The 27677-nt window shown below is 53.7% G+C and overlaps 1 protein-coding gene across 1 annotated transcript; it reads right to left on the bottom strand.

Annotated features, from left to right (window-relative positions):
• Positions 1-17786: 17786 nt before the first annotated feature.
• Positions 17787-27677, bottom strand: C13H20orf204 (chromosome 13 C20orf204 homolog). The gene is made up of 5 exons (XM_027824946.3): positions 27468-27677; positions 24682-24819; positions 24134-24202; positions 22126-22278; positions 17787-20192 (listed from the first exon to the last, which is right to left on the bottom strand). Exons 1-5 carry the CDS (start codon positions 27468-27470, stop codon positions 20043-20045), a joined length of 513 nt encoding a protein of 170 aa, XP_027680747.1. The 5' UTR covers positions 27471-27677; the 3' UTR covers positions 17787-20042.

Genomic DNA, 27677 nt, shown 5'->3' with positions numbered 1-27677 from the left:
CCCTAACGAGGGAGCAGATATCTGCCTGCTGTAGGGTTCTTACACCTTCCTCTGGAACATCTGGTACTTGCTGCTGTCACAAACAGGATACCGGGCTAGGAGGACCTTGGGGCTGCTCCAGGCTGGCAGTTCCTATGCTCCTACTATACTGAGTACATCAGAATAACGTGTGCTGATTGAATAATAGTTCCATGTCAAGGAGTCTTTGGGTCCAAGGGCATGATGCACTTTTGTATTGTAGATATTATGATGGGTTTACAGTGGCTACAGGGGGTGTTGCAGGTGCTGAACGGCCCCTCACCATACCACACTGGCTGACTCTCAAATGTTTTCCATGAGTGGGCCTGATTCACCATTGCCTCGCGCCTTGGGTAGTCACTTAGGCAAAGTGGACGTGTCCTGAGCTGGAACCATTTGACACCTACTTTGCACTAGCATAAGGAACTGCACAAGGCTGTGGCAAATCCGGTGTAGCTGCCAGCAGTCCTCGTCTGGCTGGGGACGTCCCAGGTTTTACAAACCTGTCCCGAGCCAGGTCAGGTTTTCTAAACCTCGAGAAGTCATCAATTCCAATCCCCTGCACTGAGGCAGGACCAGCTAAGCCTGGACCATGCCTGACAGGTGTCTGTCCAACCTGTTCTTAAAAACCTCCGATGATGGAGATTCCACAACCTCCCTAGGTAATTTGTCCCCACGCTTAACTACCCTTATAGCTAGAAAAATTTTCCTTATTTCTAACTTAAATCTGCCTTGCTGCAGATTAAGCTCATGACTTCTTATCCTCCCTTCAGTGGACAGGGAGAACAACTGATCACCATCCTCTTTATTACAGCCCTTACCACATTTGAAGACTGTTAGCAGGTCATTCCCCCGCCTCAGTCATCTTTTCTCAGGACTAACCATGACCAGGTTTTTAGCCTTTCCTCACGGGTCCAGCTTTCTAAACCTTCTGTCATTTTTGTTGCTCTCCTCTGGACTCTCTCCAGTTTGTCCACATCTTTCCTAAGGCATGGCACCCAGAACTGGACACAGGACTCCAGCTGAGGTCTCACCAGTGCAAAGTAGAGTAGGACAATGACCTCCTTTGTTTTACATATGACTCTACATAAGAACGGCGATACTGGGTCAGACCAAAGGTCCATCTAGCGCAGTATCCTGTCCCCTGACAGTGGCCAATGCCAGGGGCTTCAGAGGGAAAGAACAGAACAGGTAATTATCAAGCGATCCATCCTCTGTCGCTCACTCCCAGATTCTGGCAAACAGAGGCTAGGGACACCATCCCTGCCCCTCCTGGCTAATAGCCATTGATGGACCTACCCTCCATAAATGTACCTGGACTCTCCTGTTACCACACCTCAGAATGATATTAGTCCCTTTTCTGCAACCACCTCACATTGCTGACTCATATTTGACCCCTTGAATTTGCCCCTGGCCTAGTATCACACATACCAAATAGAACAATTCTTAGATTATGCTTGGTCTGCCCAGAGACCAGTGAAAGGGTTAAAGTGTGGTACATGGCTAGCCTGGCTAACCCTGGGTTTCCTGTGTCTTACCGCCATCCCTCCTCCTCTGTTCCTTCTGACTGGTTGTTACCCCCTCTTCTGCACCTTGTTTTATTTAGACAATAAACTCTTGGCAAGGACTGTCTCTCATTGTGATTGTGCAGAACCTAGTGCAATGAGGCCTTAGTCATGGCTGGGACCTCAGGATGCTAATCATTATGATGTAAACAGGGTCTGAATGGATTCTCCCCTGACAGCTAGCTGGGAAGGGAGGAGACTTCAGGAGCACACTGTATTTACATGAACCTGCCTACTCTGCTTAAACATCCATCAGTTAGAGCCGTGTGTTGCTCAAAGTGATCCACTTTGGCTGGTGTTGGGTTACAAATCACTTTAGTGCTGAATGCAGGGGGAGTGAGATGCTGTTATCAATATCGTTGTCATTATTATATGAATAAAGGGGAGCAGAACTGTGCTTAACCTGTCCCAAATGAGGAGGTCGGTTTGAGCATTGGCCTGCTAAACCCAGGGTTGTGAGTTCAATCCTTGAGGGGGCCATTTAGGGATCTGGGGCAAAAAAATTTGGGGATTGGTCCTGCTTTGAGCAGGGGGCTGGACTAGATGATCTCCTGAGGTCCCTTCCAACTCTGATATTCTATGAGGTCACGCTTAGCTGAAAGGACCTCGTTAAGCCAGGGGCTCGAATGCCAGTGCCCTGTGAAAATAAGAGGGGTGGGGCCAGATATCCCAGCCAGGAGGTGGGGACTCACCCCAAAAGTCGCCTGTCTGGTTTAACCTGTTCCTCCCCACTGTTCAAAGAAAGAGCTAAATAGGCTTCATTAGGAGCCTCTTTGTTATTTTAAATGCACAATCAGAGCTGAAATCACTAGTGGTGAGACTGTGTTTCTGCCCAGCCTGCTAAGAGCTAAAAGTCACTAGGAGACTGACCTGAGCAATCACAGTAGAGAGGCAGGTGGCAACAGAAGGTGACTGATGAGGGGCCGGCAAGCAGGAGGACGGCAGGAGAGGGTAGCAAGCAAGCAGGCGGCCAGAGTGGCTGCCAAGAGCAACGAGCAAGTGGCCAGTGAAATCAGCGAGCAGGTGGCTGAAAGGAGCAGCCAGCCAGAGCAAGTGCTCAGATGGTGGAGCAAGCAAGGTGCCTTCTTCCCCGGGTTGGAGGGAGAACTCACACAGCTGCACCTCTGAACCCTGGGTCCTCACTAACCAAGGACAACCTCTGTGAGTGGGGTATGGTCAGAGAGCAGAGGGGGGCACAGTAAAGGAACTGTTGGTTGTAGAACTCAAGAACATGAGGCAGAAGGCTCTGTCCCACGCACTCTGGGGTGGGCGTCCTGCTCACAGTTTTATGTTTATGAATCCTACTTGTGGCATTTTCCCTAATTAATGTCAGGTGACTTCTCTCCTTTCATTAAAAGTTTCTTTTCTACACTCAGACTCAGTGCTTGTGAGTGAGGAAGTATTGCCTCTCAGAGGCGCCCAGGAGTTGTATGGAATTTTCCCAGGTTACTGGGTGGGAGCTCAAGTCGGTTTTGTGTTGCATTGTTGAAAAGGAACCCCTAGATATTGAACCTATCCCTGGCTGCTGCTGGCTCCACCTGGCAGAAGGGTTACATAATACAATTACCCTGGGTCCAATTGTACATGTTTCAAGTGTTCAGTCCCCTCACATTGTAATTTTTATTTATTTCTTTATTATCTCTTGGAAATCTTAAAACCCTTGTGTGTGCTTTTATTATTGCAAAATGAGACAAGCCACAATTTATGAGTATTACTTTTTTAAAAGTCTGCTCTCCTAGAGCATTAAAGTGTATCCCTGATTAAATTTTAACTGTAGCAACAAAACCTAAAACATAAGAGTGCCTCAGTGCTCAGCCCAGCACATGAGCCTGGCACAGGTTGGGCTGGTTTCCATTCCGAGTGAATGTGGAGGCAGATGGCGGATGTTGCCCAGAATGGCAACTAACTCACAGGCTGTGTGTCGTCTGCTGGTTTATTGCCTAATCTTCTCCTCCGCACAGAATCTGCTTGGCGCAGCCCAGTGCAGAATGTCCAAAGTGTTTTGCCCCAGTCTCTGCTGCCGATTGCGCGTGTCGCTTGGCCTCTTTCAGTGAGCCCTACAGGTGCTCTTTGACCTATGATGACCACACGGACACCGCCTCTCAGGCTGCAGATGCCAGCCCTGGGTGGTAACCAGCTCTACAGTCTCTTTCCCCTCTTCCAGGACATGCAGGTGATGCAGCTGGAGGGACAGGGCCTTCTTCTGGCTTTAACAAAGCTGGATGGGCTCAATGCCAATCTTACTGGCCAGCTTCTCCACCCAGTGGGCCTTAGTCATGCAGGGGTTTGTGCATGACTACCACCATAGCTAGGTTCACCTCGGCCTTGGCAGAACTAGCCCCTTCCAGCGCCTCCTCCTAGCTTTGTGTGAAATCCCCTTCTATGTAGCCTGCAAATGGATGGTCAAAGCCCATCTGAAGGTCACTTATGCTGGAGAAACCATACCTCTCCCTGTCTTTACTTGCTATTTTGGAGTTGTTGTCTCTGCTGCTCTGTGCCTGCCGGGGATGTGGCAGGAGCACCCCCCAAGAGACCCCCTCTTACCAGTCCAATCTCTTGTCCCTGGTAGGAACCATGTTTCTCTGGATCTTCTGGCTGATCTTTGTGGCAGCCCTTGCCCAGCCAGGGGATGCCTAGCACCAGGCTGGGCTGTACAACTTCATCACCCACAGCGCCAGTGCTCTGATCACATTCACGGCTTCCCGCCTTCTGGAGAAGCAGGACAAGCTGAGCATGTGCCACCCGCCTAATGCTACCTCTGCTGGGGGCATGGCCATTAGGGCGTTGGCCAACATGATGATCACACCAGCTGCTACCCTTCACCCTGGACATCATCTCCTCTTTGGCATGCATCCTGGGTCTCAAGTCTGCGACTCCCTTCTTGACTGGGAAACTCCATCTCCAGCTACAGTGTGGCATTAACAGCCTCCATGACCTGTGTGGTGTCATTGGTACCATGGGCAGGATGGTGGACATCTGGATTGCTTCTGAAGAGATCTATGGCCCCAACTCTACCAGGTCTTCCCTCTGTGTGACTGGCCAGGTGGCAATGTCAGCTTGGATGCATCCTCATTGGGGAAAGAGACTGGGATGGAGCACCTCAGAGCAGGTTCTCTACCAGGCTGAAGGTTTTCGGGCATCCTTTGCGGTGTCCCTCTTTGGAGGGTACCTCTGTGGGCTGGTTCTGAAACTCCCCTTCCTGGTCCCACCATCTGATCACCTCTGTTTTGATGATGCTCTTTATTTTAAGATCCTGCATCCGACTGAGATCTTGGACACTGTTAACCTCCATCAGGAAGTTTACCTTGCCAATGAACGACAAGGTTTAACAGTCCTCTTCTGTTGGGGCTGCAGGCCCGACTTGACCTCCTCTCCAAGCACCAGCTAGATCAAGGCCCTCATCCTCTCCCTGACAGGGAGCTGTGTGTGCATGGCACTTTGAATTATTCAGTGACTGCGGCCTGTACTGGTCCCTGAAGAAGGAGACGCAAGAAGCTTTCACTGTGTCCACTTGGCCTCTGATATCTCCAGGCCTATCTCCCATGGCTGTATCTAAATGATGCTGTGTCCTCGCATTGTGTCTATCTTGTTCCCTTGTTCTGCTTTAGGTGGGAATGACCTAAAGCCACGGAAAGGCAACTTGGCTGTTCAAATCAAAACAGCGTCACATGTGGGCCTGGATTGGATTCTGTCTCATTCTTGACTTTCCAACGGGGAGGCTTTGGGCTGCCAGAATGGGTCCCACATTGCAACGGGGTCTCAACCAAGCCCCTTCCCCAAGCCTTGGGGAAAGCACCCACGCAGCCAGGCCCACCTGCACTGAGCACACATGCAGGCAAGGGGTGGGGAGCAAGGGAACAGAGCCAGGGGTATTAGGGCAGACCTGGGGGACCAGTCTCTACCAGTGCTGCTAACTGCCTCTGCACACCCTCCTTGCTTTTTGTCATCTTGTTATGAACCAGAGGCTCACGTGCTCTTAGGGCTGCCGGCTGCCAGGCGAACAATCTCCCAAATCCCTCAGCCGTGAATTGGTGAGACTCACTTGTCTTCCTCCAAAACACCTCACAGTGTCCCTGCACCATGTTTCCTTTGGATTATGAAGTCTAAGTCCTCTACTTTTCTTGCCTACCAATCCCCCCTCTCTTCTTTATGGGGGAAAGGACCCATCTCCATTGATTCCTAGGGAGGATAATCTACCAGGTTAGTGAGACTAATCTAAGGTTTGGCTCATATATACGCGCAGTGACTCCCCCCTTCAACAGGGGACATTCTGCACCAGCGCATAGACCTCTGCTGCTTGTGCTAAAGGAGCAGCTCCACGAGCTGGCAGCAGTAGCCAACTGTTATCTCTTTGCGGTCTGGCTGCTGGAGGAAGACAGGACCTACACTGCGCAAACGTGTTACAAATATCTCGCCTCTGTCCAGTCTTGCTTTTAAACGTCCGGGGCCATGGATCCTCCAAAGACTTCCCTTGCGGAAGGCTCTCTGCCTAAAAGCTCTTGCTATCCGGAAGCTTTTATTGTGCTGATGGTAAACTCATTTTCTGTCTTTCGACCTGCTGAGTCAAAGTATATTGCCTGGTGAACTCCTGGGTGGGCTGCTGGGGCCTCACCAGAATCTGAATGTGTCAGGGAGGGCTCAGCGGTGGTTAGTTCTCTGACGCAGATACCAAAGAGGGGTCTAGGGACTTTTTTATAGGGGCACAGGCCTGCACCCCTATGGCCATGTCTCCCAAAGTATAACCAGCTGCAGCCCCTCCTCAGCACAGAGCAAGTTTCCTGCTTTATTCTGCTGGGGCTGCCGAGCAGCAGTTCAGAGTCTGGCCCAAGACAGAAAGAGGATGCTGACTGCTGGGCACAAAGCAAACACTTGGCCCCAGAGAGAGCTGTAAACAGGACAGTACAAGGGGGCGTGCAGAGGGGATTGCCCCATCGCTGCAAGGGGAATCCCATACCCATTACCTGCCCATGACTGTGAAAATTTAGGGGAGAGGAGACAAAAATGTCAGAAAAAAGACACCACTGCAGCAGAGTTCAGTGTAAACTGCAACCCGTCCTTGCAGCAGGAGGGCTGGCAAAGCAGCACAAACCTCACTGCTTCTCTGCGGCTTCCTGGTCGCTCCCGGACTGCTCCTCCCGCCATGGCGCACTTCGGTGTGTGTGTGTTGTCTTTGAGTCTTCCCCAGAAGCGCTGGCTCCTGTTTGAGGCTCCACTCGGGCAAGACACCCTGTGCATTGCCCGGACAGGAGCCCAGGAAGGGGTGGGCTTGGAGAGCCCAGTGAGGTTCTTAACTGGTTCTTAATCTGGACTGGACTGGAGGGAAGGGAGCGGCTGCCCATTGAAAGGCAGAGCAGTGGCTCCATGAGTGGCCAACATCCCCCCCAAAGGCTTCTGGGATTCAGGGAGCAGCCCCTCCCCCTGCCCGCCCCCCTGTACACCCCTTTCTGCAAAGGGCATATGAGTCATGACCCCATGTGGTGACACTAGTCCCCTCTGATCCTGCTGCTGTTGCAGACACAATGCCACGGAGGGTGTTCTGTTCGCAAGGTTGCCCCAAACCACCCCTCCTCCCCCTCGCCCTTGCTTGAGGAGTCTGGAGTCTCTGCATGGCTGGAGGTCCAGAACACAGGGCATCCAGCTGCCAGCCTGGAGCCAGCAGACCCCACTTGATGGATTGCACTGTGAGCATCTCCCCTCCTCCTGGCGCAGCGCCATGGAGAGGAAGCACCCAGAGCAAGGCTTGGGAGTTGGTCCTGAAATAATCAGAAACAGGCCCAAGTGCCATGGGGTTTTTTTGTTAATTGTTAGAATAAAAGAGTGTTAAACTCACCCAAAGGGATTCTCCCTCCGGATCCTCTTCCCCGAGAGCAATGGGCCCGTCCAAGTGGAGGCCACAGGGTGGGGTGACTGACCCATGGGGGCTGGGAGAGGTATAACTCAGAGCCGTGTGGGCTCCCTCTTTCCCGTGTCCCATCAACTCCACATGAGGCCCCGTGGCTCAGGCCTTTGTCTGAACGTTCCAACAGAACCAGTTTAATCTAGATCCGGTTTGAAATCAATTCGCTTCAACCCAGTGTGGACACCCGTATGTCTGTGCAAGCAGCTTATTGTAGTTTAGCTTGATCTTCTCCTAAGGTCACATCAACACTCAAACTGGCAAAATCAATGCAAACTCCTGTGTGTTTGAAACTGTTTACATGGGTTTCACTTGGCCCCAAGATAAACTGCTCCAAGCCAGGTTCAATCGAATTAAGTGTCTACACACAACATTACATTGGGTTCACCTCATCAGTTTCAGCTCACACCTTTAGTTAAAACAGTGTCACTTTGGGTGTAGCCTAGGCCTCACTGACTCAGGGTCACAATTTCAAAAGTGCCCTAGGCCGATCGTCAAAGGTATTTAGGCTCCTAACTCCCATTGAAAGATCTGGGTCTGAGTGATTTAGGAGCCTCAGTCCCATTCGCTTGCAAAGAGACTTAAGAACCTAAGTCACTTTTGAAAATTTGACCCTCCAGAGTAGAGGTGACATATTGGCGGGGGGGGGATCATGTGCCCCGTCCCTCCCCAATTTGCTGTTTGGCTTGTACAGAGCATGGTCACATAGACTGAGCATCCCCAATCTCACACACACACACACACACACACACACACACACACACACACACACACACACACACAAAGTCATCTCTGCTCCAGAGAACTCAGTGTATGCCAGGGTTGGAGGGAGTTCAGCACCCTCGTGGCCCTTTGATGACTAGAACCGGGCAACATTTTACGACTGAAACATTTTTCGGTGAGAAATGCAGCTTCGGCTGCACCAAAACATTCCCGTCAATTTCTCCAAAGTGTTTTGGTCAGAGGAAAAAAAATCAGAAGGTTTCGTTTCGATCGTTTCAAAACAAAAATGCTTCAATTCTTCTATTCGAAACGCCCTTTGGGTTTGGAACGTCTGTTCGTTTTATTTTTTTTTAATTAAAAATGTAAAAAAACCTTCAGGATCTAAATGAAACGCTCTGTTCAGCCTGCGGTGATTTTTCCCTCCCCAACTTTTTCAGGGACCAAAAATTTTGAAACCCTTTATTTTCGATTCCCCCGGAACTATTTGGTTGTTGTTCTTTTAACTGTCAGCTCAGCTCTATTTACGACACCCATTTTCATCCGTCATTCAGGAACGCTGTGCAGCTCTGGAGACCCAGCCACCCAGAGAGTGACAGGAGCTCAGGTGTTGGAGAAATTGTTATCCAGCAAATCATGTACCCACAGGCTCCTCTCCCGGTCTGGTGCCTGCCTCCAGGTGAGCAGGTGTCCTGGGACCAGCCCACGGAGAATTCGGTGGGGCTGGAGAGATGGGGGTTGGAACTGCAGAGATATTGGCATCACTTGATTTCTGTAGCAGCTGCTCAGGCTGGAATCCCCTCTCTGGTGTGGTTGGGAAGGGCTGGTCCCTTGAAAGGAGCATCCCCCGCTGAGGACATCCTGCTAATGGAGTCCCAGAGCAGGCACGCCGGGGAGGCCCCCACGCTTTGTGGCACTCAATCTGCTTGGCAGATGGCAGGAATATTTGTTGTCATGCAGGAGCCTGGAAACCCAGCAGCAGGACCAGAGAAAGGGGGAGGTTCTCCCCCACCCAGAGAGCCTCTTTATTATTAGTTAGCCTGAGGTTTTCAGTGTGTTCCTTGCTCATGGGCTCAGAGCGCTGCCTAAAGCCTGGCATGGAGCTAACAGACAGCATGAGTGTCTCCAGGCAGCTCCGCTCAGGCACCTCCCACCCGAGCTGCAGCCCGCACCAGAGACAGCCAGACGCCCTGACGGGCGAGGCACCGCCATGCAGGCCTACGGGATCCCTGCTACTCTAGTCCTGCACGGAGCTGTGAAGAGCACATCTCGGCGGGGCGGGGATTGTGGGGATGGACAAATGTCCTCCAGGGTTTGTGACCTGGCCCCTCGCATCGTGGATTTCCACAGCTGCATTGGATGGGGACAGTCTGCGTGTCTTCCCATTGTTTTCCACACCTGGGGGCTCCTGCCCGCAGAGGAATTCCTCTCCTCCAGTCGGAGCCAGGGAGGGCCTGCAGATGGGCGCGTCGCAGGGCTCTCCAAAAACAACTGCTCTCCAAAGGATCGAGCCGTAAAATATTAACCAGAGCCCCTAGCGTTTATCACACTGTAAATCTGGGCTTTCAACAGCTTTATGACGCTGTGCAGAGACAGGGAGAGAACAACACACTGTTCCCATTGTCATACACAGACTTAACATGCCAGGCCAATTCCCTTCTCCCTCAGTGTCCCTCGCTCAAGCTGGTCTGGGGTAGGGGAGGAGGGGGGTGCAGGAGCCCACCTTCCAGGTCTGGAACTCCCACAGGTGCTCTGGAACTGCAGGTACGAGTGCCAGGGTCAAGTCAACCAGCCTTCCTTTGGAGGCCGACAAAAGGAGCATTGTTGTGGTTTACTCCCGGAAGGTCTTTTGAGTGAGACCTTTGAAACCAAGAGTCTGCCCCATAAGTAAATGCGCCTCCAAGGGCGTTTGCACTCAGCCAAACCTTCACCCCAGAGGCAGCTGCATTTTGGTGGGGCAGAGTCCCTGGCAATTGTGAAGCCCTTGGGGTGAACAGCACTGTAGAAATGTGAAAGATGTTATTAAATCGCATCCTTGGAGGAGGAAATGCTGCAGCGCCAATCCGAGGGGTCCCTAGCGTGTCACCGGACATGGGCAGATACAGGATCAGCTGGTCTGGACGCCATCAGAACCCAGACCCAAACCGCACGTCTTTGGCCATTAGAAACAGTTGTCTTAACTGCAGCTGTCCCTCTCCCTCCCCAGCTCCAACATCCTCATGCTCTCCAGCTCCAGGAGCCCATGAGCTGCCCTGGGATGTTCTCGTGGTGTTTTTGAGTCTCCAGGAATGGGTCCATAACAGGATGGCCAGGTTTGTGCTCTTCCAGGCCTGATCCCAGTCTAAGAGTTTTGGGGAATAGCAAAATAGCCAATAGCATCTTGGCTCTAACCCTTTGGCAGTTCATCCATCAAAGGGGCTGGGCTAGCGTCCCAGGGCTCTCCAGAAGGAACAGATCACTGGACTTCTCCATACTGGGGCATCTCACCCCAGAGCTCCCACGCAATCTAGCCAGGCCTGTATTTAGCAACATGGAAAGGGCAGAGGGAGGGGGCGGCCCCCTTGAAATCGGTTTCCAATCCCCTTGGGAGCTGTGACTTCCCAGGCTGATGCCACGACCTACCCAACCACTCCCTGCACTACCCCAGTTAGGAGACAGGCTCTGGGCTAAATCCTCTGGAGCATCCGCAGGGAGTAGCTACCCCACACTGGTCCCACCCCACTGTTGCTGCTTCCCCGGCGCAGCTGAAGGACGGCCTAATGAGTGATAATTACACAACAAGAGCCCCAGCGAAGGAAGTTCGGATTCGGATGTTATCGAGTGCGTGTAGCATATCTGTGACGGCCGTTAAATGGACCTCTGCAGCACACACGCATCCCATCACGCTCACACAGACACGTGATGGCCGCACACATGTGCTCTTCCACATGCATCGAATATAAAAGACACGGTGGCCCGGGCATGGGCATGGACCCAAACAGGCACTGCTGCTCACGCCTGCCTGCACACAGACATATAGAAAAGCACACTCAGGGCAAACCCAGACACATACCCCCCCCCACACACACATTTGCTTTTCAAATTCAGCAGCCAGCAGGCAGAGACTGCGCAATCCTACAAAGCGCCAATGCCCCAGAGCTGGGCACCCTGCTGGGTGCCAGCCAACCGCCTGGCACTGTCAGGGGGAGCGGCGACGGGCTACAAGGAGCCATCCAGGGGGCTGGGATCGGGGCCACTTGCCAGGAGCCCCAGCCGCCGGGCAGGGAGCGTGCGCCCTCAAGGAAATGTGCTCACTCCCGCACTTGGCCTTGCCTCCCTTCTATTTTTATTTTACTTTTCAGGCCCGTTTCCTTTTTCCGGCTGTTTTGCTGCAATTCCACCATCGCTCCAACCTCCCTTTTCCCCTCCCTCCCTTTCGCATTTTCCTTCCTTTCCATTCACTCATCCCTCCCTGATGGTCCATAACGTTCTGCCTGCCCGGTGCTGGTTCTGACCGCCCCCCCCCGGGCTTGCTTCAGTCTCCACCAAGCCCCACGCACCCTGCTCCCAGCCGGCAGGGGATGGCGGAGCTGCAGTCACATGGAGCAGCGAGAGGAACGGACAGGAGAGGGGCAGGGGCTTGGTGTTTATTAGCTGTTCTTTCTTGCAATCACTGTAAAGCCCTCGTCACTGGTGGTGCCATGGTCTCGGGCAGCCGCTGGAAGGACACCTCCTCCCCTGTCCCCGGGGCCAGTGCGTTCCACATCTCGCTTCCCACGTCCGTGTAACTGCCCTGGCCTCTGTCACGTTTCCCCTTGATAACTCAGCCTTTTGCTGTCAGCATAAGCTGCCTGCCAGCTCTGGCTGCTGCTGCTCCCACCCCGTTCTGCGGCTATCCTAGGTCTCTGAGGCAGGGCCTGAGCCATGACGTCCGGACGTGGATCCAAGCGGCACCCACACGCCGGAGTGCCTGGATCCGAGTTCAGGCCCGTCTAGGCAATGCAAGGCCTTGGCTGCAGTTTCCAGGACAAGCAGCAGCCTGGGAGTTTCACGGCCGCTCCACGTTATGCGCCGTGGGCCAAGAGAACGGCACAATCTGCCCAGGCTTTGCCCTGCTTTCTCTGGGACCATGCTGCCAGTTCGGGGGGGACTTGGCTCCATGGCTCCGGTGAAGAACCGAGCGAGTGGTTCAGACAACGCAAGTCACAGCCCGTCCTGTCGTATGGAGCCACCAGGCCCGTTACGCTGGGAGCTGGCAGACGGAGGCCCCCGGCCACGTCTGGATCCCCGTAGAAGGTGGAGAGCTATGGTCCAGAGCCCGAATGCCTTTCAGAGACTGGGGGGATTTGTGTGATGGGAACATGCTGCTGTCCCCCGTACGTACAACCCCAAGCAAACACGCCCCTCTGCCAGGCCCTCGGCGACTGATCTGCCCCCACAGCCCAAACGACAGACACTCAACCCAAGGGCCAGCCGGTCCCACCAGCCCCAGCAGCGTCTCAGTCGTGGCCCTGCCTGCAAACGCAGCTAGCTGCAGCAATGCACGGGGCAGCACCGGCTAACGCTGCGAAGCACCTTGCCTAAAATAGCTCCCTCAGGGCAGCCTTGAGCCAGTCACTGGGCTGCTATGCAACCCCTTGGCTTTTCCGCAGGCTCTGCACCAGAGAAGGGGACAGCGCGTGGCACCAGCGGGACGCCCGGGGCACACTAAGCAGCACCCGCCATCCCACCCTCAGCCTGCCGCTGCTGGGAACAAACAGGGAAAATGTTCGCTCCGCGGGACCTGCATGAATTATGCTTCCCCTGGTGCATTGGAAAGGCTGATGGCTGAGCCTGGGGGCAATTGAGGAACCCCTGCCCCGATATTGTTATAAAACCTGGATGTAAATTGGCAAAATCTTTGCTATTTTAGGACTCTCAGGGGGATGGTTGCTAGGGGGCGGGATAGCTGGTCTCTCTCCCCCTCTCCCCTCTCCATTTAACAATTAAAACGCTCTTTGTATCTGACCTTTTGTTTAGGAAAAAAAGCCCAAACCCAAACAATGTTTTCAATGCAAAGCCCCCTGCAGAGCTGATAGAATGTGGATCAGCAAAACAAGCCCGTGTTTGTTCTCTGCACCAGCTACTGGCTCTCGGGAGCCAAGCAGCAAACTCTGCCCACCCTGGCCACCTCCCAGCCGACTTTGCTGGGCAGACGGGGTAAACGCTGCTCCCCGCTGACTTGCCAGGCCTGCCTGGGGCATGGACAGGAGGGGGCTCTGGGAGTTACGGGCTCCCTGTATAGGATTCACACACCCCTGGGCATAAACTCCACCCCAGCTCCAGGGCCCATGTGAGTCTGACATCCTTGTATAGGCTGCAGCTGCCACCAGGAGGGAACCCCAGACTGTGAGGAAAGGAGACGGACCCAGCCACTATAGACTGGGACAGGGGAAGCGCAGGCAGAAGGGGCATAGTACAGGGGCGGGGCTGGAGACAGAGGGTCAGGTGTCAAGAGGGAGCGAGTTTGGTGAGACACCTGGCACTCAGGACGGCAAACCCTTCGCCAGGCTGCTGCTGGCCAACAATGGCCTCTCTGCCCGTAAAGATCTCTTTCCTCCAACTCTGCCGCAGCACTTCCTGCTAATGACACTGGGCCAGGGTGGGGAAGGGGCCTGGTCTTCTGATTTTCCTTAAAGCCCCAGCTCCTGGAGGCAGGTGATTGTGGGCAACGCTCAGCTCTCTCTCACTTTTTTTTTTTCCAGTTTCTAGCCATTGCCTACAAACATGAGCCAAGGGAGTCCTAAAGGCTGAGGAACCAGAAGGCAAAGCAAAAGGAGGCCCCGTTTTTTTAGAGCTCATGATTTTTAAGCCTTTCTGGAGCTGGGCTCAGGCTTTCGGAAGGCTCCCCTTGGCAATGCCCCTCCGATTGATGCAGGGACACTTCCTCTCCGGTTACAACGGCGTGGCAGCCTGTAGCCAACAAAACAAGGAAGCGCTAGGTCTTGCTGGGGACCGAGCCCCCAGCAGCAAGGGCACGACAGGCCCACGAGGACCCTCCATCCCCATCTCTGGTGAAATCGCACTGACTTCACTCTGAGCGAGCGAGCAGACGATTTCCCCCAACCATAAGGAGGCTGGGGGTGGCAGGCTGGGATCCTCCCCGGGAATCTGAGTTCCACCCTCCAGCAATTCTTTGGGCAGCCCCACACAGTGGCCGCCAGCCACGCTGCGTGGCATAGTTAACGTGGCTCAAACCCCAAGGTCCTGGCCGCTTGGCTGCACAGTCTTTCTCTAGCACAGCCTTGCACAGCCCTCTCCTGCCATCTAGCGTTGTGCAAACGCCAGGAGACCAGGGCCAGGTTCTGTGCTCCACCCCGTGTTGTCTTACGTTGGCTCTCAGGCTGAGATTGTCCAAGGGCCTTGGCCGGGCTTGGTTCTCAAGCCCTAGCGCTCTTTTGATGGGCGGGCGTCCTGCAGAGGCTGCGGATGGACCACGGCCGTCCCCCGGCCGACGCAGAGCCAGACAGGCCGTGGCTCTGGATGCCAATCTCCCGCCTTGCTCCACGCGCAGGCCTGGCCCCAGTGCAACGGCTGCACAAAGCCCCCAGCGGCGAGCGGGCCTGGGAAGGAGAGTGACGAGCTGGATTAAGAGAAGCCAGTTCTGCCCTGTCCTGCCCCCATGCTAGCTCACCAGCCTCAGTGGCGCTGACCAGGTTCAGCTGGGGGCAGCGTTTGGCCCCCGGTGCTGGGACCTGGACTCGGGTCTTGGGAGGAGCAGTCCTTTCGCAGAGGGGCTGCGACCACTTTGCAAACAGTCAGTTTGGCTCAGCCCAGCAGGAAGGGGAAGCTCTCTGGGGCATGGGCCAGGTCTTTCTGGGCTTGTACGGCACCCAGCACACTTGGGATCCTGAGCAGGGCCTCTGGGCACTCCCTGACCCTGAGTATTAAATAAAGAGAGATTAGCCCCATTTCACAGCTCGGAAAACCCAGGCAGGGCGTGAGGCAGGAATTTGCCCAGGGTTACAAAGAGGGCCAGCGGCAGAGTTGTGGGGAGATGCCTTCCCACCCGGTCCTCTGCTTTAACCACTAGCCCATGCTCTCCCCCCTTGGCGGGGGCAGGGAAAGTGCATTGCTCTACAAGGGAGATCGCTGTCTCTTGGACAGGAGGGGTCCTAAGGAGGAGCCCCCCCAAGAGTTTTTTTGGGTACTAACCTTAGCCACTGAGGCAGCCTGCGGCGTCAGGACGGGGAGGGACGTGGGGCTGCCAGGGCACCGCACAGCGAGCAGGGGGCAGGAGTGCAGAGACAGAGCGGGGGGTGGGAAAGCCAAGGAACATGTGAGGGTAAAGGGACGGGGCAGGGGCTGATGGAAATGGCTGTGAACTGAGCTCCTCTCCAGCCTGCCCCGTTCACCAGCTCCCTGCTGAAGCCGCTCGGTGCACTGACCGCGGGGCCCTCAGGATCGGGCCCAGAGGGGCTGGCTGGAGCCACTGCCATCCTTTTATCACACATCCCCCGGGTGCATTGGTGGAGGCTGGGGGCAGGAGAGGGCAGAGGCCAAGCCTGCCATGCCCATTAACCCTCTAGCAGCAGCGCCAGCCGCCCCGCTCCGGGCGGGTTTACACAGGGGCCGGTGAGGAAGGGGGTTTTACTGCATCAGTGATGAGCAGCCCCAAGCCAGGCGTTCCCACCGCGGGGGCCCTTGGCTGCTCGCGGCTGTCACTCCGGTGTCGAGAGAATAGTCACAGCCCTTGCCTGAGCCTGCCTCCCTCACTCGGGCAGCGTGGCGTCCCGGAACAAGGGAGGCTGGCTCTGTTCCAAACAGATGGGCGGCTGCAAGCTGGCAATGGACCATCCAGCCCTAGGTGCCGCTTCTCTGACCTGCCACCTCCCCAGGAACGACACATGGGGCTCCCTGTTTATTCACCCTGTCCGGTTCCTAACAGGCTGGCTCAGGGTACAAGCCATCCTTGCTAGAAGAAAACCAGCAGAATCATTTGCATGTGTGCAGTGCCCTCGAAGGCAGTTGGGGAGAGGTTCACTTAAAACTGATCAAGGGATTTTTTTCACCCTGTGTATAACCGGACCCCCCTGCCACAAGATAGCACTGAGGTCAGATGATAGCAGGGTTCAGATCAGGACTGGGCATTGATAGGGAAAGGACAGTAGGACTAAAAGCCACCCAGGGTTTTGAAAGGGATCTAAACCTTCATACTTTAGTGCATGAGCCAGCCTCTAACTAACTGAGGTCAGGAGGAAACTTGCTCCATGGGCAGGTTTTCCCATTCCTGCAAGCTGCAGTGTTCTTTGCACCTTGCTCGGAAGCATCTGGTTCTGGCCAGAGTCAGAGACAGGATACCAGCCTAGATTGTCCCCTGGTCCAAGTTTGTATGACAAGTCCTGCGATTAGTATCATACCTGCTTTACAGCAAGAGAAACTGAGATTAATAGGCTGGGTGACTCGCCCAAGGCCAGCCAGATGCAGAGTCAGGAACAGAACCCAGCAGAATGATGCCTCCCAGCCCTCTGTTCTAACCACTAGGCCAGACTGCCACAGTTACTCTAGGAACTCCAGCGTCAGCAGCAGTTGAGGTTGTGTCAGCAGGGACAGGTGCGGGAGCTGTGAGAGGTGTGGGATGCGGCTTGCTCTCCTGTAGCCATGGTGGCTCTGGAGTGGGGGGCTCATAGGCCTGGGGGGCGCACAGATAGCACATGCCACTTCTCTGAATGCTGTCTCGCTCACCTCTCCCTCATCATCCAGGAGTTCAAACAAGCACCGGGAGTCAGGAGATCTGGCCTCTCCTTCCTGGGTCTGCTACCAACTCTGCGAGCGACCTTGGGCACGTCACTTAGGGGACGTCTACCCTGCAAAAAACACCCTGCATCAGCTAGTCTCTAAGCCCGCAGGCTGGGGCTCACAGTATGGTGCTCAGCATAGCGGCGTAGATGTTCCCACTGGGGCTCTGAAACCTGGGGAGTGGGGGGCTTTCAGAGCCCGAGCCCCACCCAAGCGGGAACGCCTGCACGGCTCCATTTAGTGCCTTAGCGTCAGCCTGCGTCTGCAGGCTCGGGCTGCGAAACCTGCGGCGGCAGGCTTTTGTTGGGTGTTTTTTGCAGCGTAAACATAAGCTGGTCTCAGTCCCCCATCTGCACTCCAGGGATAATAGCACTTCTCTGCTCCCAGGGGTGTTGCGAGGGTAAACTCCCTTAGGCCTGTGGGTGAAGCAGAGCCAAAGATGTACCCAGACAGGTGGTTGCAAAGGGTTACGGTTGCAGCAGAGGGACCGTACCTGCAAGACAGCGCCACAGAACACCTGGGAGTTGCACAGGGTGCTCCGATGAGTCTGCACCACCTCCGTCAGCCAGCAGGGGGGATTCTAGTTTCGTGATAAAATCTGGTCCCCAGACTGAAGAGCCATTGACTGTATTTTTGCAGCGAGGAAGGGAAAGGATGGTAGTAAGACGTGACCGCAGCTCGGGTAGGCCAGATCTGCACTAGCTTTAATTCAACTGGCATGGCTGAAACCAGCAGCCAAGGCACAGAGGCCCGGACTTCCACTCCAGCTGTACAAACTCTAGAAGAGAGGGGGGAAATCTGTGTTTTCTAGATAAAATATCCAGAATCGGTAAGGGAAGAAGTTTTATTTTCAAGCTTCTGAGAAGCTGCAAACAATGGGGCATTCACACCGAAGAACTGAAAGAAGGCAGAATGTGTTGGTAAGAGAAAATTTGTTATTCATGAAACAAACTATCCAATCCCCCACCACCTGGGTTTTTTTTTAATTATCACCATTATGGCATTTCAACATTGGATACACTGGGGATTTATGCATTTCATGGATTTGAAGGATTTTTGCAGAGGTTTTTGTTTTGGTGCATGGAAAACGCGTTCCTTTCCAACGCTGCTCCTTCGGGCAGGCTCATGTTGAAATGTCAGGCAGCCAGTAAGTAAAAGGATGTTTCTTTACGATCTCTACTCACCGTCTGTGACGGTCACTTGTCCGCACGAGGCTGGCTGAGTGCTTCTCGAAGAGCTGCAGGTGCTCAGTGAATCTCAGAGCAGCTCCTCCTGAACTCAGACTCGCCACTGACAGCAATGGAGTGGCACTCCCTAACTCCAGCAAAGAATTTGGCCCTTGGTGTTGCGTTTCTAACCAAGTAGATATCTTGGCCAACAGCCACCTGTATATGTAGGGGCTTGGTTGCCACCAGTAAGGATGCAGAGTACAACAATGGCATTGTCCCATGAAGAGCAGAGAGAAGGAGATTCATAGATTCCAAGGCCAAAAGGAACTACTGTGATCAAACACTTTTCACTCCACCTGCCACGGCCACAGGGGGATTTGAACCGCCGCCCTCTAGCATTGCAAGCAGGAGCCAAGTCCCAATGCCACCTCATATAGATATAAGACTGCTCTCAGCAGCCACTGGCTAGGGTGTCCCTGAATGTCCTACTGCATGGCTCAGCATGAATCCACAGCAAGTCGTGCCCTCTGGTGAAGCAAATGGGAGCAGCATTGCCTCCAGGGCTGGAGCCCTACCAGCAACAACTGGTTTTCTATAATGGATGAAAGGGTGAGGTCTGGTGCCTCTCCTCTAGAAGCAGGGGATTTGTTTTGCTGGCAGGAAGAGGACAGTAGTTACAACAACATAAATGATGAGCAACTAAAGGCTGGTTTTACATCTCGGCAGCACAGCCTTCCCCTTAGCACCACGAGGCAACATCCGTTCAGCCCTGACCCGGAGGGAAGAGCACACTTACTGAGTCACCAACCCCACCTCCGACAGCCCTTTGGCTTTCCCTTGCCCTCTTGCAAGTGTCCATCACAAAGAATGACGGGAAGAGAAACCCGGCCCCGAGAGGAGATACAAGTGGTTCTCAATTGCCTATTCTTCCTGGTTTTTCCAGGAGATGGTAGCAGCTGTAGAAAGTCCATTTCATTCTCCGACCAGCCTGTTGAGCTCAGGTTGAAAGAACGAGGGAGAGAGAGCTAGTTCAAACCCATGGAATATCAGGGGATCTAAGATTTCCTAGACTACTTGCCACTATGGCTACCATGCCCAGCCTTTCCTGAAGCACTGGCCCTTCGGGAGCTAGATGGCTTTCTTTCCAGCACCTGCTGGGATAGGAAGCCAATATTGCATGTCAATGAACAGTCCTGGGAAAGCAGCAGACACGATCAGGTGGTGCAGTTGTAACCCACACACCTCCTGGGTGTGGTGTTCTGTCCCATCTAGTGGTACCAAGACCACTTAAAGAAAGAGATAAAATGAGTCTGCTCCACAGCCTTAGCTAATAGCCAGGGGGCTTTTAGCTCATGCAGTAGAGGCTCATGGACTAAGCTCCAGAGGGGTGCCAGCTTCAATCCCACCAATCAGGGTCTGTCAGCGTTACACAGTGCTAGAGATTTCCTAGCAGACAAGAAGCATTTTCATGATCCAGGAGCCTCTTCTTACCCTATTACCCTCTTCTTTCACTGCCCTGTCCTTCCAAATTCCTAACGTACAGACCCGTCGGAGCCGAGACCTCCACTGTGGAAATGTCCCACAAAGTGTTATTCAGAACAAAGGAGCAAATTCTGTCGAGGCCACTCAGTTGATTTCAGGACTGTATCTGACCCTTAGTATTTGCTACCTGGAAGAGTAGTAGAGCGGGCCACGAACACAAGAGAAGTCCCTCTCCAATTCCCACAGAGATGGATGGGATGCAATGGAAAGCAAGCCCCAGCACTGCCTGCTTCACCCAACAGCAGAACCAAGAAATCAGAAGGCAAGGAGTTTCCATGAAATCAGTGTTGCTTACTGGCTAGTATGGAGGTGGTGGTACAACCCCAGGTGCTCAGCACCCATGGGGAGAGCACCATACATGGCTTCCTACTGACCCTATGTGTCCCAGTCCTTTGAGTGCAGAGAGAACAGCTTCTCCCAGCAGGTGACCAAGTTTTCCACCGTTCGCGCTATCTCCTTCAGCTGCTTTCTCCTGTTGCCCTGGCCTCTGTGTCGCGGTTTCTCTGTAGCTGTTGACAGACTCTTCTGTTAGCATGCAAAGAAAGAAAACAGTCACGGCAATGAAAACCATGGCCTAGATACAAACACCAAACAGGACAGAGACCAGTTCAGGGCTGTTCGTACCCCAGGGAGGGGGATAGCACTGGAAAATGAGGGTCCCCAAGCATGCATGTAACCCACAGGTTACGGTGGGACCTGTATCACACACACTTCCCAGTGGGTTGCGTGCACTCTGCTGGATACCTGGACGCTCATCCCAATGGGCACATGCACATCGGGCAGTACAGGAGAGAAGCCACCTGTGAGGTGTGGGGTTGTACCATCAAGCATCACTCTCCAGAGAGGGTGGGTGCGTTCCAACCTGGTGGAACTTTCCAAGGTAAAACTTCCAATGATGGGGATGGGGCATGGAGGTGTTTCTCTCTATATATATTTCAACAACAGCCTAAAATCCTCATAAATAATCCCAGCATTGGATATTGGCTAATTAATGCAGACCACACACATCTACTATGGAGGAAAGTCACCTGGCAAGTGGAGAAGATACAAGATCGGTTCCCCAGACGACTTGAAATGGTTCCCTCCCCCAGGTATCAGTCTCCATTCATAGGTGCTCTGATAGACTATTCAGACCAGTCAGCCACATTCCCCAGTGAGACGACACTAAATAAATTAATTTCTCTGACAAATTGAATGGAGGAGGGGCGGAGCCAGGGATTCCCTGAGATTGTGCCAGGTAACCTGAGTTCATCGGCAGACTCTTGCACAAGGGCATCAAACACGAATGGATCCCCTCAGCTTGGGCTTTCCCCCGCGACTCTCCCAGGTGAGGAGTATCTGTTAATGAACCCTGCACAAGTGCCAGATAGGGAGAGGGTGGCTATCAGCTTGGGGTTTCCCTAAGATTCTCCCGCAGGAGAAGGCTAAGGGAATTCATTTCAGACACAGCAGAACAGCTCAGTGACAGTTCGAAGGCATCATTTCAGGGCAGACGCTGGATCTTGCCCCAGGCCTGCATGTGAGGCTCAACAAAGACAAAGTGGGTGAGGTAATATCTTTGATTGGACCAACGTCTGGTGGTGAAAGAGACAAGCTTTCGAGCTTGCATGCACAGACCTGAAGAAGAGCTCAAAAACTTGTCTCTTTCACCACCAGATGCTGGTCCCACAAAAGATATCACCTCGCCCACCTTGTCTCTCTAGCATCCAGGGACCAAGATGGCCACAACACTTAAACGTCTTCACGAATGGCATTTTTGAAAGGGCTGGAGAGCCCTGGAAAGGCTGCTGCTTTCTGCAGCTGTCTTTCTGTAACCCACACACCCCCTGGGTGTGGTGTTATCCCATCGAGTGGCACCGACACCACTTAGAGAGAGAGATTAAGGAGTCAGTGCTACAGCCTTAGCTAAGGGCTTTTAGCTCATGCACTAGAGGTTCATGCACTAAGCTCCAGAGGTCCCAGGTTCGATCCTGCCTGCCAACTACCGGGCTCTGTTGGTGTTACACTTCTATGCTGGAGTCTTGTTGGAATGTGCATGGTGCAGTCTGGTGCAAGGGGGCAGCTTCCTCTATAGGGATCAGCCTTCTGGGAGATCCGCTCCATGGACCAGCTGCTGGGAATGGCACAGACTCTGGAGGAAGATCACTTTCTTTTTCCTTGCATTTATTTTCTGAGCAGGTCAGAGCCCAGGGGCCCCAAGGGCTAAACCTCCACTGGGAGTACTCCTTTGGTCTGGGATGCCAGGTGAAAAGCTTGGGAGCTAATCAGACTCACTGAGCTCAAATTTCAGTTGGGAAGAGGTGCCGGACAGCTGCACCCCAGACTCAAATGATGGCCCAGATCTTGGACAATCAGGACTGTGGGAAAGGATTTGCCCCCTGCCCTGTACCCCCCACCCATGGCTGCTGTTTTTTGCACTGTCCCAGCTGCATGGCAGAAGAGAAAAGCAAGCCCCAACCTTGTAGATTTTCTTGCAGTTCTGTTTGGTCACAGACTCCGTGTTGCTGACCACCTGCATCACAGCCACCACTTCAGGATTCCTCCGTGGGCCTCTTACCATGTCCCTGAGAGACATGCTCATGGTGGAGATAGACAGCAGGATTTTCTGCTCCTGAACAAAGGCGGATGCAAAATCCAGATGAGCAGAGGCAACTCAAGCAGAACACACTAGGATGAGTAGAGGAGCCAGTGCTAGCTTAATACAAGCTCGGGGTCCCAGAGTCTTAGATCACTGGAGTAAAGAGTGCCCTAAAATATAGTCGTTGGCCACCCCTGCCCCCCCCCCAAATATTCCCTTCCCCCACTCTGTGCCGTAATGCCCACTAGGACACAGCTTAGGGAAGCCGTTCTGCTGACCGCTTGGGGAACGAGGCATGAGGCAGTGTCACCGGGGAAGAGGCACCAGTGTTACCTGCCACCCATCCACCTGCACCCCCACGTTAGCATTGCTGCTGCCCAGCGGGAGCCACCCCAGCCGCTAAAGGGACCCGCAGCCTTTCCCTCAAAGGGTAGGTCATGGGCACATCCATTTCCCTTTTTTGATGATCCCCCCCCCCCCCACACACACACACACTTCCCCTTGTTTGAATACAAAAGAAAAAGCCCTCGGTTATTAGCTACACAAAAGCTGGGGGACAGGAACTCAGAACACAGCAAACAGCAAAATCCTCAAGTGTCAGCAGCAAACGGTGCGAAAGGTGGGGTGACGAGATGTACCGATTTTATAGGGACAGTCCCTCTGTTTGGGGCTTTGTCTTATATAGGCGCCTATTACCCTCCCCCCCGATCCCGATTTTTCACACTTGCTGTCTGGGCACCCTAGTGAAAGGGGCACCTATCACAATGAACTGGTTAGTGTGTCTATGCTCTACTGCCTCCTCCTGGGTGGACTCGTAACTGCTCCAATAGTTAGTGGCGGTTCGGAGTCCCAGGGGTTTGGAGTTCGGTAGCCACGGAGCTCTGAGGGGCCCTGGTGTACAGCCCAGTGACAACACTGGCTGCGGACTTGTCACACCAGGGTCAAAGTGAGACGGGAACTTCTGTGAGTCTCAGACACTCGTGGCTGGGCTTTGTCTAGCGAGGGGAGTGTGTCGAACTGGCTAGAGAGCAAGCGTCAGTCACGGCCCTCTGCTGAGTGCGATAAGAATGATTTGGCCGTGTCCCTGCTGCCACGAAATGCTGAGTGGCCCTGGCATGAGGATTAGTCACTGGGTGGCCACTCACGCATTCCCACAACACCTGGCTTTCCGGTACTTCTGGGAATGGCGTGGGCCCACCCCATCGGTGCGACCTTGCGCACGTGGGGCGCAGGAAATCGCTCTGCGGGCGCCATTTTGAAGAGCGCGCCGCTCCATTCCTGCTGGGGTGACCTTGCACACATGGCGTGCATGAGGTCACGTTGCACAGATGACGCCATTTTGAAGAGCGTGCCGTTCCAGCCTTGCCACGTGACCTCGCATACACCGGGTATGCAAGTTCACAGCAAGGGCGGGTGGAGCGGTGCACTCTCCAAAATGTCAGCCCTGTCCAATACGTGACAAAACCACATCTGGTTTTGTCTCAGTCCTGGACAGGGAACAAACCACCCAAGAAGAGGACTCTGCAGCTTAAAACCAGACAAACGGCCTGCCTGCATGCACTGCAGGATGGCCTGATGTGTGACCCAGTATTGTACAGACTCACATCTCAGCCTCCATGCTCTTTCTCACACACAAACACACACCCGTTCAATGGCAAAACCTGTGTGAAAACAGGAAGAGAACCCAGATCACCCTGTTCCCTTTAGCTCAATGAGCCCTGTCTGTGTATGTGGAAGTACTGGCTGTTAGCTAGCAGTACAGGGCTGATGACACACAGTTGAGCAGTCCTGATTTCATCTAGTACAGGATGCTGGTGTACACCCCCACACCCCCACCCCCACCAAAGTATATTGCAGAGAAAGCATTTGTCTAGAAGCCAGCATTTACCTTGTTAGAGAGGCAGGCTAGGCCAGCTCTCCCCCTCCTTGGGGTTCCAGCAGATCCCGTCAAGTTTTTCTGTGTAAAATACAAGGATTACAAGCTGCTCAGCTTTGGGCCTTTCCCCATGGCTCCCCTGAAGTTACTGTCCCGCGCTCTGTGCATAGCGCAGGCTTTATGCGCTGGGGAGAAGAGATCCACTGAACTGAGCACAGCACCCCATGAAGCTCTACGGCTGGCTTGAGAGTGGGGAGAGTGCTCCTTACAGAAATCTCCTGGCACTTTTCATGGGGGCGGGGAGCTTGCTGTTGCCTTGGCAGCTGCATTCCAGTGGCGCTCTGGGCGCGCGCTTCCCATTCTCAGGGAACGCTGTTATATTCCAGCAATGCCTCAAGGCCCAGGTAGGGTGGAGGCCCGATTCTGCTGGGCGCTGTGCCCACATCAGTGAAGCCACAGTCCCTGCTCCAAAGGACCGAGGCAGCCTAAGACAACCCGTGCCGCATGGCCAGATAGCTACATTTTTATACCCGCCCACCTGCCGGGGACCGTCCGCTCACCAGGTTCTGGAGCTCATCAAAGATCACGGCTTGGTACTGCCGCAGGATTTCCACAACGCTGCACTTTGCCTTGCCCTTGCTCAGCACCGATACGAGCAGTAGCAGCAGGACAGCACAAAGGAGAGTCCTGGGGAGAATCTAGATGGGAAAGAACAACTCAGCTTCCGCATTGTACACTAGTGCCCCACCTGCCTTCCCTTTGCCACAGAGGCTGAAAGGAAGCTGGTTTCTCTTGTGTGGTTTAAAAGCAGGACAGGGAGGGGTCCGCATGGACTCAGACTCCAGAAGTGCATATGGGGAGCTCCTATATAAGAAGTGGAAAGCATTAAGGGTGCATTGGACTGCAGTATAAATAAGGTATCCTCGGGGAATACATGTCCCTGGGTCAGCTAACCAGGTTGTGCAGCATTCCCAGCAGATTTGGGCTTTATCAGACCAGGGGAGAGGAAACTCCAAAGCTGAGAGGCCATCCTGGAGGACCTGCTACCAGCACTTCCTTCTCCCTTTAGAGCAAAGAAGCTTCCGTTTCACCCCAGCTTGCAGCTCTGGCAGCATGGGAGTGATGCATTCTTAAGTAAGATGGTCGTAGGGCATTTCAGGGTCAGATCCAAAGACTTCATTTAGAATTAATGGCAAGAGCATCTCCATCCTTGGAGAGGTGTTTTTATGTGTTCAAACAAAACTGGGGGCAGCTGTCACAATGATGCATAGGAACAGAGGAGGCCTGAATAGGCAGAAGAATGGCTGCTGTGTGGGAAGCCTATTTTGTCACATTTTAAAAAGGTGCTGAATATAAAATACAGGAGCAATAAAATCCGGTGAGACGTGGTCTCTTGTGCGATTGTTCTGCACTAGGTAGTTCTGCGTCTGCTCCAGTTTTTCAAAAGGGTCCTTTAATCCAGGTGCTCAGTGGTCTCCCACAGGAATGAAACAGACGCTCTTGATGGCTAAATGAGGGGGGAAATAGCCTATGCAGCTCTCTGCTTTCATTGGTGCAGCACGGATCCCTAGTCAAACCTTCAGGCTTCATGCTTTCCACGCAGTGCTGAAACCAGCTGTGACACAGCCCTGAAGCCAAAGCTTTGATATCTGAGACTGTTGAGTGGATGGAGTAAATAAATTTTATCTTAATGCTTGTCCTGTCTTTGAAAAATCCGTGATCCTCAGACATGTCAAGGGATGGTCTAGGTTTACTTCCTTCTGCCCCAGCGCAGGGAGTGGAATTGCTGTTTGGGTGTGGCAGAATCTTCTCAGATACGCCAGTTCCATAGCTTTGTTTTCTCTGTACATTTCCCCAAGAGAAGGGAGATATCACTCCAGAGCAAACTTCAAAACAGCACAGAAGATATAAATAATGCTCAAAGCCATTCATCAAAATACCAGCTTCGCTGCAAACGGACTATCCCTTTCCACACAGACACCGGCCAAAGTCTAAGGGTTGCTAGTCTGGAAGGCTTCCCCGCAGAGGAAAGAAGGCCATGCCACTTCACTTGAACTATTAAGTAAAGGACTCTTTCCATAAATATCAAATTCCGGAACAGAGCAACACTTGCACCATTTCCAAGCAGCTGGGACGGGTACTACATTTTCAGTACTTAATATGTGAAGAAACACAGTCTGCCATTACAAAGACAGGCTGGCTACACTCTCAAAGGCCATGACCCGCGATTCTCACAACTCATGTGACCAGCCTGGTGGAGGGGCGCCCGTAAGAGATACGCCCTTGTGGAAGGAAGACTCTAATGAACAAATCATGAGAACTGTTTTCTCTTAGTAACTGGCACTCTTCAGAGGTGGGAAAAGTTGTTACAGTTAATTCACATGCCTGGGGATTACTAATTCTCTCTCCATGACCGTGTGAAGGCTTTGTCCCTGGCCCCCCTTACACACACACCCCCGGCAACATTTCAAAATCGGCCTCACTTAATGTTTGTCAGTAGCATCCAGGAAAAGTTCATTCTGGGTTTAGAAGTCACCTGGTTCCATGGAAGGACCAGGGGTTATCTGTAAGGTTAAGAACAGGTCTGTGAAGGTCACAGGCAGCTAGGTAGAAAAATTCAGCCTGTTAAATTGTGCTCTGCATACTCCTGAAGGGGCTAGTTTCTTCTTTCCCGGCTTTAATCCTCTAGCAAACACTGACAGATAAGGGAAATCACCAGTATGGACAGCAGTTCCTGGTGGCTCATGCCCTAACCTCAGCGGCACAGAACCTGCTCCGGCAGAAATCACTTTGCCCCCCGCAGTGTCCTGACTTGCAGCGCCCTGATAAGTCTGCCCGGGGGTGTGGGCCCTGTAGCTCTGGGTAGCTTGGAGGGCAGAAGGGGTCTGGTTGGCTCTGCCTGAAACCTCGCAGAGAAGCCCGAAGGAAATCGGTTTCAACCCAGGGCTCCCCGCAGTGTCTACGCCCGCCCACGCTCTCCGAGCCAGCCGGCTCCAGCCAGGAGCCAGCACCAGGACTGCGGGGAGGGGGGATCCTGCCCTTTCCAGAAACAAGCAGCCGCTGCTGAAAAGAGGGAACATTTACAGGAAAGTCTGGCCCGCGGGACGCGGGGTTTCTCACTTGGACAGGAACCGTCCCCGGGGGCCGGTGCTGAGTGGGAATTTCCAGTTCCTTCTCCTGGATCTAGCTGGAATCGGTGCTACTCCCATGCGGGGGCGGGGGGGACCCCCACATGGTCCCAAACGACCCTCTCAGCCCCCTCCCCCCAGCAAACTCCCAGGTATCAGCTGCCGCGGGCTGGGATGAAGTCGCCCCCCTTCCTCTCCCCCCCGACGGGGACACTCACCATTTATCGCTCGCGGTGCCGATCCCCACCTCTGCAAATGCCCGGGGAGGGAGGCGAGGCGCCCAGCTGCATGGTCCCTTCCCGCCCCTCCAAGCTCCAGGATGCCCGGCGCGGGGGGCCCGTCTCAACCTGTGCCCCTGCCTCCCCTCCGAGCCCCGGCCGCTCCCTCCCCTGCTCCAGCTGGGTCCCAGCATTTGAACTTGGCTCCAG

The sequence above is a fragment of the Chelonia mydas genome, chromosome 13 (genome assembly GCF_015237465.2).
Source record: "Chelonia mydas isolate rCheMyd1 chromosome 13, rCheMyd1.pri.v2, whole genome shotgun sequence".
Classification (NCBI taxonomy): Eukaryota; Metazoa; Chordata; order Testudines; family Cheloniidae; genus Chelonia; species Chelonia mydas.
Note: the sequence above shows the minus strand (reverse complement) of the source record. Positions and strands in the feature narration are given on the sequence as shown.